The 16936-nt window shown below is 60.5% G+C and overlaps 1 protein-coding gene across 4 annotated transcripts; it reads right to left on the reverse strand.

Moving 5' to 3' along the window:
* Positions 1-2589: 2589 nt before the first annotated feature.
* On the reverse strand, positions 2590-16041 carry MAX (MYC associated factor X). Of its 4 annotated transcripts, none has more exons than XM_084631890.1 (5): positions 15848-16041; positions 15700-15726; positions 8214-8321; positions 4535-4658; positions 2590-3739 (listed from the first exon to the last, which is right to left on the reverse strand). In XM_084631890.1, exons 1-5 carry the CDS (start codon positions 15881-15883, stop codon positions 3552-3554), a joined length of 483 nt encoding a protein of 160 aa, XP_084488016.1. In that variant the 5' UTR covers positions 15884-16041; the 3' UTR covers positions 2590-3551. The 4 variants fall into 4 exon arrangements, with proteins under 4 accessions (XP_084488016.1, XP_084488015.1, XP_084488018.1 ...); XM_084631889.1 differs by having other exon boundaries at positions 4535-4664; XM_084631892.1 differs by lacking the exon at positions 15700-15726.
* Positions 16042-16936: the final 895 nt, after the last annotated feature.

The raw sequence follows: 16936 nt of genomic DNA on the forward strand, positions 1-16936 counted from the left end.
GGGCACTGGGCACTCAAGTCTGTGTGGCTTTAGCTCTCGGGCCCAGTAGCTCAGGTCTTCAGCGCAAGATGGAGCCCTGCAGCCACAGGGGCCACGCCGCCATGCTTCCCATGAGCACAGCAGCGGGCTGCGTGTCGCAGCAGGGCAGGGCAGGGCAGTGGTGCTGAACAGGGGCTCTGATGAGCTCCTGGGGCAAGGGCCAGGGTTCCTTGTTTAGAAGAGCAGCAGTTCAGCCATAGCAGAGGCCGACTGCCTCTGCATGAAGCAGCAGATGGCTTCCAGGAAGCGAGGTGGGGGGGTAGGTTAGTGCCCCTAGCCAAGGAGAAGGGCTAGGTTCTGCCCCTGGACCCAGCGCCACAGTGGTATTGCAGCATCTAACACCCATAGACACCCCAGGGGTGGCAGGTTTGTAGAAATTTTGGTGGTGCCCAGAATCCACCCCTGCCAAACTCCACCCCCCCACGGCTCTGGGAGGGAGTTTGGGTGGGGGAGGAGGTCGGGGTGCAGGCCCTAGGCTGGGGCAGGAGATTGGGGTGCAGGCTTTGGGAGGGAGTTTGGGGATGGGAGGGGGTGCAGGGCTGAGGGGGATGGGAGGGGCTCAGGACAAGAGTAGGGGTGTAGGGGCTAAGGGCTTTGTCTGGGGCTGGGAATGAGGGGTTTGGGGTGTGGGAAGGGCTTAGGGTGAGGGCTGGGGCTGGGGCAGAGGGTTGGGGTGTGGGGGGGATGAGGGCGCTGGCTGGGACTGGAGATAAGGTGTTTGGGGTGTGGTAGGGGCTCAGGGCCATGGTAGAGGGTTGGAGTTCAGGGGGATGAAGGCTCTGGCTGGGGCTGGAGATGAAGGGTTTGTGGTGTTGGGGAGGCTCAGGGCTCTGGCTGGGACTGGGAATAAGGTATTTGGGGTGCTGGAGGGGCTCAGGGCTCAGGTAGAGAGTTGAGGGTGCAGTGGTGGGGTGAAAGCTCTGGCTGGGGGTGTGGGCTCTGGGGTGGGGCAAGGCTGGGGGTGAGTTTGGGGTGCAGGCAGGCTGCTCTGGGACCAGGGCCAGAGAGGAGGACTCCCCCAGCCCTTTCCCTGCCAGCAGCAGTGAGCTCTGGGGGAGGAGCCCCACTTTTCCAGCACCCCCCAGCAGCACACTCACCCCCACCACTGTCACTGCATGTGCTCCTAGGGCCCCTCTCAGGTCCAGGAATCTCCCTCCCCTCCCCCGTGGTGGGTGCCGAGGGGTGCTGCGTGCCCCTCCTCCCCTGCTGTTGCCCTGACTGTAGCCTCGCTGTGGGTGAGGGATGGGGCTGCCTCCTTGCCCAGCGTGGGGCAGGAGCGGTGACTGTGGGCGGAGGGGCCCCTTGTGCTGGTGGAGGGTCCCGCCGGGAAAGGGAAGGGCCTGAGGTGGAAGGGCCGGCTCAGTCTGCCTGGCAGTCGAGGTGGGTGGTACGAAGACCCTGTGGCAGCCAGGAGGCAGCATGGAAGAGGGGGCACCCCCGGCCCCAGGACTCTGCATATTGCTGGTGCTAAGGCCCCACATGGAGCTATCAGTCGCTGCCCCTGCCCCAGGGGAGGCCCTCTCCGCCCATGCCTTGCTGCAGCATGGCGGCTTCGGTGAATAACCCCCCCACAGCAGCTACCTGCTGGACTGTTAGCAGAGGCCCCATTCCACCGGTGCTGCCTTGACTGCGCTCCGGGCAGGGTTGAGAGGACAGAAGTGGTGGGGGTGGGGGTGCATTGGGCAGGGGGCACCTCCCCCCTAGCCCTGCCCTCCCAGCACCATGGGCACTGGCCGTGGTGCCCTCCCAGGGCTAGCCCCTCATCAGTGGTTCTCACTCTTCCCTTGCCCCGCTGTGACTCCCAGCCCCACATTGCTGCCCCTCCCACCCTACACCAAGCTGGTTGCATGGCCTGGCAGCTGGGTGAGCATGGCCCAGGGGAGCTAAGGCCATGGCCCAAGGGCCCTAGTGATGCCTGGGACCCCCACACCCAAGGAAGCAAGCTGGTGGTTCTGCCGTTCCTGTCACCAGCCTGGGATGCAGCGAACAGGGCTGAGCATCCTCCCACCAGCCCCACCCCACAGACAGGGCCCAATTCCTGCAACCCCTGCTTTTCTCCCTCTGTGCCCAGCAGAGGAGCCAACCAGCTTGTGGCCTAGCAGCCAGGCACTCAGGAGACCGGGGCTCTATTCCCAGCTCTGTCCGGACACCATAGGGCAAGTCCCTTCCCCTGCCCCATGCCTCAGTCTCCCCAGTGGTGAAATGGGGACAATGCTACTGACCTGCTTTGAGGTGGATGGAGAAAAAGAGCTGGGTGTTCACACTCGTTCTGGAGTTCTGCCCACAGAAGTGGCCCATGCCCAATTCACTACAGCCCAATGGGCAGGGGCAACCTGATGCCAAAACATCACCCCCCACTCCTCTGGCGCTGGGGTTAGCTGGGCACCCCAGCACCCAAAGGTGTTTTCAGCCTGCCCAACGTCCGCAAAAAGGTCGAGCAGCCGCCTGGCTCCGGGGCCGTTTTCTACTAGGAGTGGGGAGGGCAGCCTGGCAAAGCACCTTCCCCCTTGGAGGCAGGGATGCCGGCAAGAAAACGCCGCCACCAACAGGAAGGATAAAATAAGATTTTTATTTATAGTCTCATAGTAAAGGGGAAGCCTTAACTTGCAAGACACTTCTTGGGCAGTATGTACAACATACTTCAGCTCCGCTGGAGGGAGCCAGGCCCTGGCCAGGGAGCCTGCTACACGGTGTGCACTAGAGATCAGAGAACGCCACGAACCGGAGACGGGGGGAGCAGGGAGAAGACAGGACGGAGAGAGAGGGACAGACACACATACACACGCGCTGGCCGTCGCCAGGCCTAGCCCCGGTGCCCCCTTCGCGTCCCGCTGGGACGGAGCCCAGCTGCCCGGGGGCGAGGCCAGCACCACGCAGCCGATATTAGTACCAGCTCTAATGCTTGGGGTGTATTTACATCCGAAAGGCGGGCGGCTGAGGGACGCCCGCGCGCAAGGAAATTTGATCATTACTTTACAAATCTGTTGCCGGGGCCCCTGGGGGCAGCGGCAGAGTCGGGCCGGATTGAACCAAGAGCAGGAAATAAATAGCAATTCATCACCATTCACCCTCGATAAAAACCTCCCCCACGCATCACAGTGGGAGGCCGGACGCCTGGCTTCCGCCCGGGAGCGCAGGAGCCTTCCCGAACGACGAGGAGAGGCTGGCTCTGGGCACGCCCGACGGGCACCGCTGCTCTCTGCCCCTCCCCCCAGCGGCTCAGGTTCACGGGGCGCGTTAGTATAAATAGAAACACTCGTAGAAAATCGACCGGGCGACTCGGGGGGCGTCTCCTCAGAGCCGAGCGCTGCCCAGAGTCTATCCAAAGGCTGTGCGTCCGGCTGGCCCCCAGAGGAAACGCTGCCGGGCCGGGACCGGCGGGGCGGGGCGGGGCGGGGCAGAAAGCTGCAGTCCGAGAGCCTCTACTAGAGAAGGGAGAGTCCTTACAGAGCGGGCGGGCAGGGGGCTAACGGCGCCGGGGCGGCCGGGGCCAGTCCATCGCTGCCAGGCGTCTAGCTGGCCTCCATGCGCAGTTTCTTTCGGCTCTGAGGCTCGTCCGGCTCCGACTCCGAGCTGGAGTCGGAGCCGCCGTCGAAGGCGGAGATGGCGCTGCCCTTGGGGTTTGTGTAGAGGCTGCTGTCCGACGAGGAGTAGTTGGCCTGCAGCTGGGCACTCGACCGCGCCTTCTCCAGCGCCCGGACTGCGGGGAGAGGGGACAGTGTCCAGACCCGAGGCTCTGACCGCTGCAATCGCTGCCTGCCAAGGCTGGGCCAGCCCAGCCCCCATCACAGGCCAGGGTGGCCTGAGCAGCCTCAGGAAGCTGGAGGGAAGTCACCCACAGCTGAGGCCACAACACAGGGTCATGGCCAGCAGGGCGCCCTGACCCCCTGCCACGCACGGTGACGGGCCTGAGGACAGAGAACTCCAGAGCCCACTCAGCTCCAGCGGGGAGCCAGGCGCCAAGACCTGCCACCCAGTGCCAGCAGAGAGCCAGGTGGCCCAGGGCTAAGATGTGGGGCAGGTCCCCTCACCAGGTGACTCAGGGCTAAGATGTGGGGCAGGTCCCCTCACCCCACACCCACAATGCTGGCAGGGGCCGAGACATGGCGCAGCTCCCCCTACCCCACACCCAGTGCCAGCAGGGAGCTGGGCAGCCTTGGCGCGATCCCCATTTATTCAGCTCTTTTCACTCTGCAATGAAGCCCCCCAACAATCTCCACCAGACAGGCTCCCCAGTCCCAACCGGGTTACAACTCCCCACCCAATGCCCCAAGTCCTCCTCTTCCCCCACCCCACGGCACCCCAGAGCCCAGCTGTCTTGGCTGTTTGGACTGGGGAAACCCAGTGCCAGGGCAACAAGCACTTCCCCGCCCAGCAGCTCTGCGCTGCGGGTCCGGCGGGGGCGCAGGCAGACTACGAAATGCCCAGGGCCCAGGCTGGTTCAGCAGCCCATCAAGCAGCCCCTGCCCTGGACCCGCGGGCGCTGCCCGCTCACCTTGCTGCTCCAGCAGCGCGTTCTGGCGCTTGAGGTCGTCGATGTCCTGCTGGTGCGTGTGGTTTTTCCGGCGCATGTACTGGATGTACTCGGTGGCTTTGTCGAGGATTTGGGCCCGGGATGCCTGTTGCAATAGTAGGAAAAAACATAACAAAATAAAGACCTAGTTCATGGGGGGGAGCTCCCAGGCCCCTCCTCCCCGCCAGGAGGACAGGCCCCGCAGCTTGGTAGGCCTAGGCATGGAGCGGGTGGTGTGAGCGGCTCAGCCAGAGCCTGTGGCAAGACTAAGCCCATCGCAGGGGGGAGCGCCCGACACAGTGACGCTACCTGAGGCTGCAGAGAGCCTGAGCCCATCGCTGGGGGCGGGGAGGAGGGAGCTGCCTTGGGTGTGCACAACACAGTGATGATGTCTCCGCTTGCGTCGGCTGGGCCCTGGCCCTGCGGCAGGAGGGGTGCTCTGTGCACCTGCCCTGGTGTGGAGCAGTAAGCCTATTGGCTGGCATTGCTCGGGAAGCCAACTAGACCCTGGCAGAGACGGTGCGTGCAGCGGTAGCTACGAGTGTGGCTCCCACACTGGTAATACAGGCTGGAATGAGGGCCCGGTATAGAGCATTGTGCTGCAGCCCAGATGCACTAGGTGGCAATACTTGTTTCCTCATTTTTCTTTCCCAAAACCCTAGGAGGTTCTCCCCAAAGGCACCATTAGAGGAATGGTACAACTTCAAAGTCAGCTGCCCCGGCCAGCTGTGATGGGATTAAGGCTGCCAGCATCACCTTAACTCTGCCCTTCTGGCACATGCTGCAATGCAGTTGTTCATCACCCAATCAGCCTTACTTGGTGCCCAGGAGGGACAGTGCCCAGCGGGGGAGGTAGTGATCCCTGTCCAAGGGGCAGCCCCCTGGCCCTAGTTACTGTTCAAGCTGCACCAGAGGGTCGCTGGCATGGCAGAGTGCCTGACAACACTGAGCCACATGCCTGGGACCCACAGCCCCTTTGACAGCTGGCAAACTGAGGCACAGATTATGCAGCCTGCATGGGGTCACTCACAGCGTCTGAGGCTAGAAGCAGCTTTGCTGGGGCCCACCCACTGCCTGAAGCCCAGCTCCATTCACTGCTGCTGCAGGGATGGGGGGACAGGCCCAGGCTGGCCTCAGCCGCTGTCCAACAGGCAGGCTGGAGGAGAGTGAGGCATTGCACTAAGCCTGGCCCATCTCCACAGGCTGCACATGGGTGTCCCAGCAGCTCACCGCCACACACCGAGCCGAGCTCAGCGCTGCTCAGAAGCTAAGGAGGATCTGGCCATGGCAGCCCTCAGATGGGAGGCCGGAAAGGCTATCCCCAGCCCGCCTGAAGTGGAGCCAAGTGAGGACAGTGTGGGGCTTGCGGAGGCCTCCTCTCCACCCAGGGGACGCACTCAATGCCCCCTGGGCATTTTGCACCCGAGCTAGGGGCACTCCCGCACCATGGCCTGGCTGATCCCAGCCTGCTCCCCAAGACAGTGTGCTGCACTTCCTGACACGTCGCTGGGCCTCCAGAGGTGGCAGCATATGACGGGATTACTCTGCTTCCAGGGGGAGCAGGAGAAACCCCTGCGTTCAGGTTGACTGACCTTTCCTATTATAATCCCTTGTTTTCACAGCCGATGACCCAGGTGAACATATTACAGTTACACAGGATGGGGTTCTCTTGTTGGATCGCTTGAAAACGCAGTAGGGAATTCCAAATCTGAGCTCTGCATGGAGGAGTAACGCTCAACACCTCTCTCTGCTGAGACAGCATCACCCCGGCAACTCCCCCGCTGAGATTTCCAAAAGTGGGGGCCTCCCACGGGGTTCCTACCTCCAGATTTCAGCAGCCCAGCGAGTGGCCTGACTTGCTGTGCTAAGCAAGAGGCTGTGAGGAGCAGTGCCACAAATCAGGGCCCAGGTAAGGACTCAGGAGCCAACTGCAGGCCCCCGTTCTCAGCCAAGCCTGAATGAGGAAGGGTGGGTCTGGTCAGGGCTGCGATACAGCATCATTGACCTGACTGCACCCAGGAATGCTGCCTAGCAGGACATGTGCTTGGCCTGGAGCCTCCAAATAGCTCTGGCCTTTCCAAAGAGCCGGGTCTGTGCTTCCTCATTCTTTCCACAGAGCTCTGACGAACAGCTAGCTCCACCCACAGTCTGAAAGGACCCACGACTCTCCTTAGCCTCCTAGCTTGGTGCTGGTGCCAACTCCCTTTGAAACAACACAGACCAGAAGGTAGGTCGGCAGTCAAGAGCCTGGCTTTTCCAATCCACGGGGCCTCCTCCCAGGAGCCCCCAGCTCTCCCCTGCCAGCCGACCCAGAGCAACAGGAGGCCAGAAGAACTGGGTGCCAGAGACCAGGGCAGAGGCAGGCGGTGTCCTGGGCAGGTCTGGGGGGGAACAGGATGGCGCCATAGCAAGGGAGCAGGATGCTGTACGGCAGGTCCAAACCCGAAGCAGTTCTGCGCCCCGGCCATTCTCAGGGCGGCATGACACTGCCCGCTGACCCAGTGTCACCAGCTGCCTGCCCGAGGCTGGAGGCCGCACAGCCGGCCTTAGGGAAGCCCCGTCATTACATGTCCAGCACTAAGACGTCTCACGAGAGATGGGGCCCTGCCCAGGCGGCCGCTGCCCTGGGCGCAAGGCTTGCCCACAGCAGGCCAGAAGACGCCTGCCTACATCAAGGCTCCCAGTCTCCAGGGCGGGCACCTTTGCCGCTGTCTCCTGGGCTGTACAACCCAGACACCCAAGGCTGCCACCAGGAAGGCCACAGCCTGGCGCCAGGTCCCCGCCAGGGGAAGGCAGGCTGACTTGTGAACGAGTTGGGAGACTTGAAGTGTTTGGGCATGAAGCTGTGCCGGGACAGTCCCAGTGCCAGGCCAAGTCTCCATGTGGTGGGGAGACCACGTGTGGACAGCAGGAGAAGCAAGCCCTGCCCGCAGCCTGCCCCAGCGAGGTGTTGGATGAGCACCAGCCCAGCAGGGCACAGCCATGGCTGCGGGCTGGCGGAGGAGGAAATTCTGGGCCCAAAAGGGACAGACCAGCAGCTCTGGAGGACAGCAGGGTGCTCTGCCGACAGACACGCTGCACTGCCGGCTGGGAGGGCATGGCAGGACAGGCAGCGCTCATCCCTCCCCGACCCCTCAGACCACGGGATCTAGGCAACAATGCAGCTCTCCTAGCAACACCATTGTACCGTTTCTCCCTCAGATCAACCTACCCCGCCCACCTCTGCACCTTTCCTCCGGAGTCTGGCTCTGCTCCCCTACCTCGTCTGGGATACCCACTGGTGCGCCGGGGCCCCTCTGTGCTGGTCCACTGAGGATACCAGCCTTGACAGCCGCCAGCCCAGGCGCCCTGGTCTCTTAGCTCAAGCAGGAGCAGCTCAGGCTTCCAGCTCTGGAGGGCCCTGGTTTGATCCCCGATGTGTCAGCGGCCATCACATCTCCTCAGATGCCCCCCCCATCCCTGGTACTGAGGCACCCAGCACAGAAAACACCCCAGGGGCCTCCCTGCACTGGATCTCAGCCCCCAGCGGCACTCACGCGGGGTGGGTCTCACTGGGTCACTCCTGGCCCCTGTCTCTAAGCCCGGGCTGCAGGGTGGCCGGCAGAGCGTGTGCAGGAGGAAGCCGGGCCAGGCCGGGGGCTAGCTCTCTCAGTAAACTCACCTTCTCTCCCTGGAGGGACGGGACGGAGTCCCGCAGACTGTGGAAGCTGTCTTTGATGTGGTCCCTGCGCTTGCGCTCCAGCGCGTTGTGGTGCGCCCTCTTGTCCGCCTGCAAGGAAAGGACACAGAGATGGGGTGTTAGGGACCTTCAGCCTGGCCCAGAGGGGATGGCGCTGCGCTCGGGGGACAGCGGTCTCTGGAGTGCGGCCCTGCTGGATGCAAAGAAAGAGAGGGAGGAAGAAGAGCAGCGGCGGCAGCGGCCACAGTAGCTGGAGGAAGAGCTGCCGTCCAGGCAGGAAGAGGCCCCGCCCCCACGCTCAGGCCGGCCCCGCCCCCACGCTCACAACCAACCAGGATCATTCAGCAACTGACTAACAGCCAGCGTAGATCACACGCCTAGGCGGCGTCCCCCGGGAAGGGCCAGGTGCCAACAGAGACGTCAGCCCCAGCAACAGGTCCGGCCTGCACACGGAGCTTCAGCACCAGATACCCGAGGGGTCAAGGGTGAAGAATCAGACTCAGCTGGGAACCTCCGGGGCTGGAGAGAGTCCCATTCTGTCCTCCCACCTCTGCCCATGCTGGAGGGGCTGCAGGAGGCTCTGCGACCACCCAGCTTCCTCCTCCGTCACCTCAAACCCCAACCACTCCTCACAACCTGCGCGCAACAGGCATCGCCATGCCGGCAGGTCCCTTAAAAACCAGGGGCAGATGGGACCATGAGATCATCGCGTCTGGCCTCCGAATGGGATGCCAGGTGCCATGCTGGCGTGGGCACAGTTTTCCCTCAGAACCCATTTCTCTGGCAGCCTCAAGTGCCCACAGGTTCCGGTCACCTTCCTGTGCTGACTGACTCAGGTACGGGACGGAGAGCAGGTGATGCATGCTGCCAACACGTCGACACGGGCTTGGGGGAGGTAGTTCCTGGAGGCGAGCTGGCACAGACGGGGGCTAGGAGACACATATGCAGCACTCTTACCAGGCCCAAATGCCACCTGGTCCTGCAGCCCAGGCAGCCTTCCCATTCACCGGCATGACTGCGCCAGGGCCCCAGCTGCCAGGCGTTACCAGCAGGGCATCGGGGACACAGCGTGCCCCAACCTACAGGCTGGGCAATGCCATCGCGTGCTGGATCCACTTAGCAAAGATCTGAGCTCTCAAGCCTGGGGCCTGAAAACCACATTCCCTCCCCTCCTCCCAGCACAGGCAGGCAGACACCCTGCCATCAGCTCCCTGGGGGACCAGCAACTGGCCAGCTTCTGCTCTTCACAAGGCCTTTGACTAGAGCTCTCCGTGCCAGCTGTTCACGGAGAAGGCACAGTGCCACACCTACCCTGGGCTGTTCCTGTGGGCAGGGGAAACGCAGGGGCCAGCTGCCCCCTAGTCATCCACCGCCAGGGGTTTCAGTACGGCACGCAGGCGCTCTGTCTTACAAGGAGTTGGCCCCAACAGCAGCCTGTCAGGCACAAAGGTACTGCTAATCCCTCCTGCCTTCCCGGGGCCAGGCCCGCCCCTTGGCCATCTGCAGAGAGCCGTGTTGGAGACCCAGGCTGAACTGGTCCCTTGACTGGCATGCGGGAGGCCGTGTGCTCCCTCCAAGCTGGGCTATTTGTATGCAGATCACTTTCCCCAGCCTCCCTGATGCTGGCAAGCAGCTGCAGCCTACGATAAGTCAAATTCAGTCATTTTGGGCTCCCCCACTCCCCGGGCACTCGCTCAGCTCACCCCCTACCAGCCCTGGCAGCAGCACAAAGAGGCAGCTGTGCTGGGAGCTTCTCCCCAACCAAAGCAGAGCCTCTGTCCAGTGCCTGGGTGAACACAGCCAGGCTGGACGTTCCAGTCCTGGGAGCCGGGGCCGTACAAAGGCAGAGCCGGGAGAACTAGGCAGACGCAAAGCCGCGGGCAGCCGCTGCCGCACACTCAGTCTCCGCCGCTGAGCAGCACCAGGAGTGAATGGCTGGAGAAGAATACGGCCATTGACCATTCAGCAGAAGCACTGGTTTTCCATCTGGCTTGGTTCCCAGCCAGCCCTGGGAGCTGGCTTGACGAGGCAGGCAGTCGTGTTGGCTGACGGGTGCAGACCCAGAGCTAGAAGGCTGCTGAGCTTGCAGCAGGGAAGCTTGCTGGGACGGGGGTACCAGCAGAACAAAAATCCCCCCCATACAAGGGCTGTCACCTGCAGCAACCGAGACATGGGGATGGCCCAGCAACCAGCATCATCCACGCCGTGGATAATTGCAGAGTGGGAGCAGCGAGCCCTGAGCCCAGACAAGAGCGAAGTGAAAGCAGCATCGGGCTCTGCCACAACCCGCTGATGGAGAGGATGCAAGACTGGCTCTTATCCCTACAGCTCCACTTGGCACAAGCCATGCCCAGTGCCAAGCGAGGGCCCATGTGACAACACTGCCCCATTCATCGGCCAGCATGGCCTGCTGCCATGTGACTCTCCATCAGTGCTTCCTAGCGCCCTTCCCGGGCTGGCAGGTGCTGCAGAGGATCTCAGCTTCGGCCGGCCCTGAGGTGCCTTGGTGCGGACTGCCAGCACCTGCACAGCCGGGCCTTGGGGCACACGCTTGCAAGAGGAAGGAAAATACCAAACCCCTGGCACCTCACCCCCACCATTCAAACCCTGGCTCAGACACATGGCTGGATGGCCCTGGGCTCTGCTCTGTCTTTAGGAGTCACAATCACTGGAAAAGCAGGGCTCTACCTAGACATCCTTCGACAGTGAGGAGAGCAAATCTCAGAACAGCCAGGCTCACGGCCCGCATGCCATGCGCAGCCAGAACCCCAGCAGAGAGGGCGGGCAGTGGACGCAGCAGCCTCTGGAATCTTTGTACGGCCCACCTGGCCTCTGCCAGCACATGCTTTCCACCCCCTCCAGCGGGAACAGACAGAGCGCTCCAAGCTCCAATCACCCCCACGGGCAACAGAAGGCACTGCCCAACACTGCCCAGTATGGGGGAGCCGGCCTGCCTGCGAAGCAGCTGAACCCTTAACGGAGGGGAAGAGTAAAGCCAGGTCAAGTCATCTAATGACACCTGGTGGGAATAAAAACAAAGCTGCCTCCTTCCAGGTCACCTGAGGACACGAGCCAGACCAGACACTTAGTCAACATTCTCGATTAGCCAGCAACGCAATCGCATTAGCTCAGAACGCCAAGCCGCTGGCCCCCAGGCCCTTGAGGAATGGAGCTGCCCACTGGGGACACGCGCTGAGGTGTCTCCTGCTTGCGCTGAGGTGTCTCCTGCTTGCGACACAGAGAAGCCTCCAACTGGGCACCCTGGAAGCTGCTACTCTGCAAACCAGCCAAAGATGTGGGAGAGCAAAACAGAGCCTGCCAGGAGACACCCTGCACCAGTCTGAGCTGGGCAAGCCAGGGCCTGATCCTGGGCTTTACCCAGTTGGAGCAGATGCCACAAGGAGGCCCTTTAGGGGCTGCTTTTAAAAATCTTCCTTGGAATTGTCACTTTCCATAGCCAGCCCCACACGAACCAAATGGGTGCTTTTAAGGAACAATTTCTCAGTGACTATGACACTAGGCACAGTACATCATGGATCATTTGTGCTAGGCCAAACAGGAGCAGCTATTTGCTCTAGCAGCTTGAACTGCAATGTACCACGGCTTCCCAGCCCCTCTCCTGAGTAAGCTGTACTTTCACACAAACAGATCATTTCACAAGGCTCAAGAACTACCAGCAAGGGGGTCGAAAGAACCATGCACAGCTCGACAGGAGACCATGCTTCTCCAGGCCAACAACCCTACACAAGCCAAGCTCACGCTCCCAGGGTTTCTTCCACCAGCTGGCAAGGGAAGACAAAGGGACTCCCAAAGTCATTTGCTCCCAAGACTTATTTAAGGAAGCCTTTATCTAAAAAAAAAAAAATAAAAAACCCATCCCACACGTCTCATCCTAGCAACTCATAGCAAGTTGTCCGGAGCCAGCACTGAGTTTAGAGGCATTTAGAAGCTACAAGTTGCCAACTGGGCTCTAAGCCGTAAAAGCTAATTTACTGTTGGCATATTTGCTGCTTACTGTGGAGCATTTTACTCCATCTAGACAGCGCAAACAGGCAGAATGTTTCCTGGCCTGCTTCTCCCACACTAGCAGGAGGCGAGCGAGTTGAGGGTACAACCGCTGCAGAGAAAGTTTTACAGCCAAAAAAGTTTTCACTGCAATTCGGAGAGATTCATAAACATGGCCACGCAAATCATGGCTTCAACTTTTAGGCCTACCCGGTAGTAGCTCTTTCTACACTGCCACCCTCTGGCTGAGACCTGAAATCCTTCCTGCTTCTTAAAAAAAAGCAGGTTTCAGAGTAACAGCCGTGTTAGTCTGTCTTTGCAAAAAGAAAAGGAGTACTTGTGGCACCTTAGAGACTAACCAATTTATTTGAGCATGTAGCTCACGAAAGCTCATGCTCAAATAAATTGGTTAGTCTCTAAGGTGCCACAAGTCCTCCTTTTCTTTTTAAAAAAAAGCAGTGACCACTTCCGTTTGAGCCATGTTTACTTATAGTTGTTACCAGAAACACAGAACAGTATGAAAACTGAAAGGCTAGAGGAAAGCATCCTAGACTTTCAGTTTCTTTTCTTTGGGCATTTGACAGCTGTTTGCCCTGTTCGGGTGGGTCTTTCGCACAGCAAGAGGGGTGAGAAATGTTTTTTTAAAACAGGAAAATCTGGTTGTGAAACCATATCCATCGGCAAGGGCCTTCCAGGCCAAACACAGTTAGAAGTTGCCTCAATTTGGTGGGATGGCCCTTTCCCTCCTGAAGAGCAGAGCACACAAACCTGGGATTTCAAGCCAGTGAGCAAGATTCAATTTGATAATCCAGGAGTGAACAGAGATATATGGCCCAACAGCAATCTAGGAGTGTCCTTTTACACAGCCTAGGGACATGGTTCACCCACATGCACCATTCCCCAAAGGATTCAGGGAGCAACTGATTTATTGCAATCTTACTGGTCTAGGCAAGGCCTGGTACAGGGATAAACATCCTTAGGAGTCCCACTGAGGGACACGAGAACAATATGGGATCTCTAACTATAAAACACCGGCGCATGGCACCATCTAGGCAGACAACGAATTTCAAGACAAACCAAAGAATCGGACGGATAACCCCTTGGCACTGCTGATGCTCCACTAACCAGACAGGCAACCAAAGGCAACTGCTAACTGGTGATCACGAACCCACTTGGTTTAGTAATCTGACAACCCGAGCTAAATCCCCTCTATCTGCCCCTCGCAATCCAGATCTTACAGTCTAGAAACCGCTGGAAACCTGACTGGAAAAGGCTGCTGCTCCATGCAGAGGTGGTACCTCAGACAGCAACGCAGCTGGGGAGACTAAGGGCCACCCCAACCAAACGCACAGGGATTTTTCAAAGAGCCAGCCAGGACCCCAAGACAGAGTGTTATGTTTTCAGTGTCACCCATTCACATTAACCACCCCAAAGACGACAACTTCCCACTCAGTACTCATTCAATCCTCTGGAGGCAGTGCAGGGATGGGGGGCAGGGTGGGAGGGGTCTGTACCACAACCCCACCTTGGTTGTACTCAAACCATTAACACAGAACCACTGCCTCCAAGCAGCCATTCCCAAACAAGACAATTGCCTTATGGGAGGTCACAGAACCACAGCAGTTACACCTTCAATCCCTGACCCGAGCCCTGGGCAGGCTGCAGTGTCCCCAGCTGCCCCCCCACCAAGGAAGGGGTTCTCTCCTATGTGCTCAGTATACCACCACCTGCCAGGCCTGGGATCTCAGCCCAGTAATTCCGTCACACTCAAAGCTACTCCTCCATAGAGACGGGGGCCCCTCTCCCAAACCAACACAGCTCATGCTGTGTGTCCCCCACATCTTCCCCCCACCCCAACCAGTCTACACCACCCACCCTTCCCATCCATGGCCTAGATCCCCCTGCACCTTTCCTCACACTCACAACCCTACCTCACACTCACAACCCTACACACAATGAGCCGACACAGCCCAACTCTCCCCACACACCCCCAGCCTACGTCCCCAGCCACACATGCCAGTTCTAGGTCCACCCTCCAATTCCTCACACCCTGGCCTAGATCCCACACACCCCCAGCCTAGAACCTCTCCACATGCATGTGCCTGGCCTAGATTCTCCCCAATTTCCCACACACACATGTCCAGCCTAGATCCCCCCACATACACTCAGCCAGCCTAGATCCCCCCACATACATGAAACCAAGCCCAACGGGCCTAGATCCCACTCCCACATGCCTGGCTGGCCTAGATCCCTCATCCACATATATGCCTAGCCTAGATCCTCCACACACACCCCCAAACCTGGCCTAGATCCCCACCACCATTACTGCCATGTCTAGCCACAATCTCCTCCATATACACACACTATGTAGATTCCCCTCCAATCCATGCACACCTGGCCTTGATCCCGATCCCACCATACACGCTCAGTCTAGATTCCCCTCCAAATCCTCCTTCACACATGCCCAGCCTAGATTCCCCTCCACACACACACCCCAACCTAGCATGCCAGGTCTAGATTCCTCTCCACAACCCCCCCACTCAGGCTTGATCTTGATCCCACCTGGTTCTCATACTCACCCTAGAGATGCCCCCTCCACCCCGCTCCTCTCATCTAAATCCCCATCTCACACACTGACCTCCCCCCAAACACACTGGGTCTATATCCTCCTTTCCACCCCATCCTAGATTCCCATTCCACATACGCCTGCTACAGATGCCTCTTCCAGCCACCACTCTACACCTCCCTGATCTAGATCCCCCTTCCCAATCCATGCCCAACATGCCTGATCTAGATTCCCACCCCACTATAGATGATCCTTCCAATCCCACTCCACCCCTGGAGCACATGCGCCTGGCTGACCCTTCCCTGACCTAGATCTCAGCTCTAGATTCCCCTATACACACCTCCCAGCCTGGCTCCCCTGAGCCTGGCTCGCCCTGCCCTAGATCCCAGCCCCAAATCCTCCATACGCACCTTCCAGCCTGGCTCACCTTGCCCTAGATCCTCCATACGCACCTTCCAGCCTGGCTCACCTTGCCCTAGATCCTCCATACGCACCTTCCAGCCTGGCTCACCTTGCCCTAGATCCTCCATACGCACCTTCCAGCCTGGCTCCCTTGAACCTGGCTCCCCTATACACACCTCGCAGCCTGGCTCGCCCTGCCCTAGATCCCAGCCCCAGATCCTCCATACACACCTCCCAGCCTGGATCTCTGAGCCTGCGTCGAGTGCCCGAGCCTGGATCCCAACCCCGATAGCTCACAGTACATGCCCGTCTCGGATCACATGAACTTGGAGCTAGCGCCAGCTGGGTCGGGGCCCCGAGATCCGGCCCCCGCGCACCCGGCCTGCCCCCCCGACCCCCACCCTAGCGCTCACACCGGCGCGGCCTGGCTGCCCGGGCCGGGCCGGGCCGTGCCGGGCGGGGCCGGGCGGTAAGCAAGGAAAGGCAGGCACGTACCGCAGACTGAAACCTCGGCTGCTCTTCCTGCAATAAGAGAGAGATAGAGAAACACACGCGTTACTGTCAGCGCCGCTGCCCGCGCCGAGCCGGGCCGGGCCGGGCCTGACACGGGCCGGGCCGCAGGGGGGCAGGGGGCGCCACTCACGTCGCTCTCCACCTCGATGTCATCGTTGTCGCTCATGCTGCCGGGCCTCCGGGCGCTGCGAGCCGAGCCGAGCCGAGCCGGGCGGGGCGCGGAGCGGGAGCCACGGGCAGCGCAACAACAACAGCCCGCACGGCGCAGCCACCTCCCTCCCGCAGCCCCAGCGCTGCCGCCGCCGCCGCCGCCGCCTCCACCACCGTGCGCCGCCCCCGGCCACGTGACCGCCGCCGCGGGGCCTGCTGGGGGGTGGAGTTCGCTGGGGCGCGGGCGGCAGCCGGTGTCTCAGCTCGGCGAACTACAAGTCCCAGCGGGCCCCGCGCGGCCCTGCCTTCGGCCCCGGAGCCCCCTGCGGCGGCGGCGCGCTGCACGCCGGGGGCTGTAGTCTTGGGCAACGAGGAAGGACTCCGCGGAGAAGAAGACACGTGGATAGGAGGCGGAGAGTGTGCGGAACCCCACCCTACTAACAACCTCACGGTGGGGGCTGTGCCCAGGGCTGCCTCCGCACCTGGAACAGACTCGCACTGGGCTGGGGGTGTCCAAGGACCCTACCGCACCTAGGGGGCAGGGACCCCACGCTGGGGCAGGGGGGCTATGTCCAAGTCCCATGGCCATCTAGGGGGCACGAATCCTGGGGGCTGGGTCCAAGTCCCCTGTTGCACTTACATGGCATAGACCACACCAACTTCACAAGGGGGCCTCCACAAACCCCACATTGGTGGTCTATGGCCAAGACTTCTTCCCTACTAAAGACACACACAAACACTCTAGGGGCCCCTGTCTACAGACCTCACAGTACCCTCACTGGAATGGCTCTGCCCAAGACCTCCACAGGCCCTTGTGGGACTCCTGCCCCGGGGCTGCCCTAGTTTGATGACAATCTGGGAGGGGAAGTTTGCACCCCTGTGCTGTGGGTGCACAGTCAGCCAATGCCTCAATAAGCTCCCATGCTAAGAAGAGGGGATGGGGACAGAACACACATGCAAACAGTGCCAGGGAGAATTGTTAATGATGTGTGGTAATGGGGAAGCGATTCTGTACTTCGGGGGCAGGGGGTGAGATGGGGGAATGAGGATAGGGGAAGGAAGGGGAAGA

This window comes from Lepidochelys olivacea (assembly GCF_965140295.1).
Source record: "Lepidochelys olivacea isolate rLepOli2 genome assembly, chromosome: 6".
Classification (NCBI taxonomy): domain Eukaryota; kingdom Metazoa; phylum Chordata; order Testudines; family Cheloniidae; genus Lepidochelys; species Lepidochelys olivacea.

Coding starts and splice junctions, on each gene's coding strand:
- MAX (XM_084631889.1), bottom strand. CDS start 15,883: ATGAGCGACAACGATGACATCGAGGTGGAGAGCGAC. Junction 4,665..8,213: donor CGTCCCTCCAGGGAGAGAAG/GTGAGTTTACTG, acceptor TTCCTACTATTG/CAACAGGCATCCCGGGCCCA. Junction 3,740..4,534: donor CGCGCTGCTGGAGCAGCAAG/GTGAGCGGGCAG, acceptor CTCTCCCCGCAG/TCCGGGCGCTGGAGAAGGCG.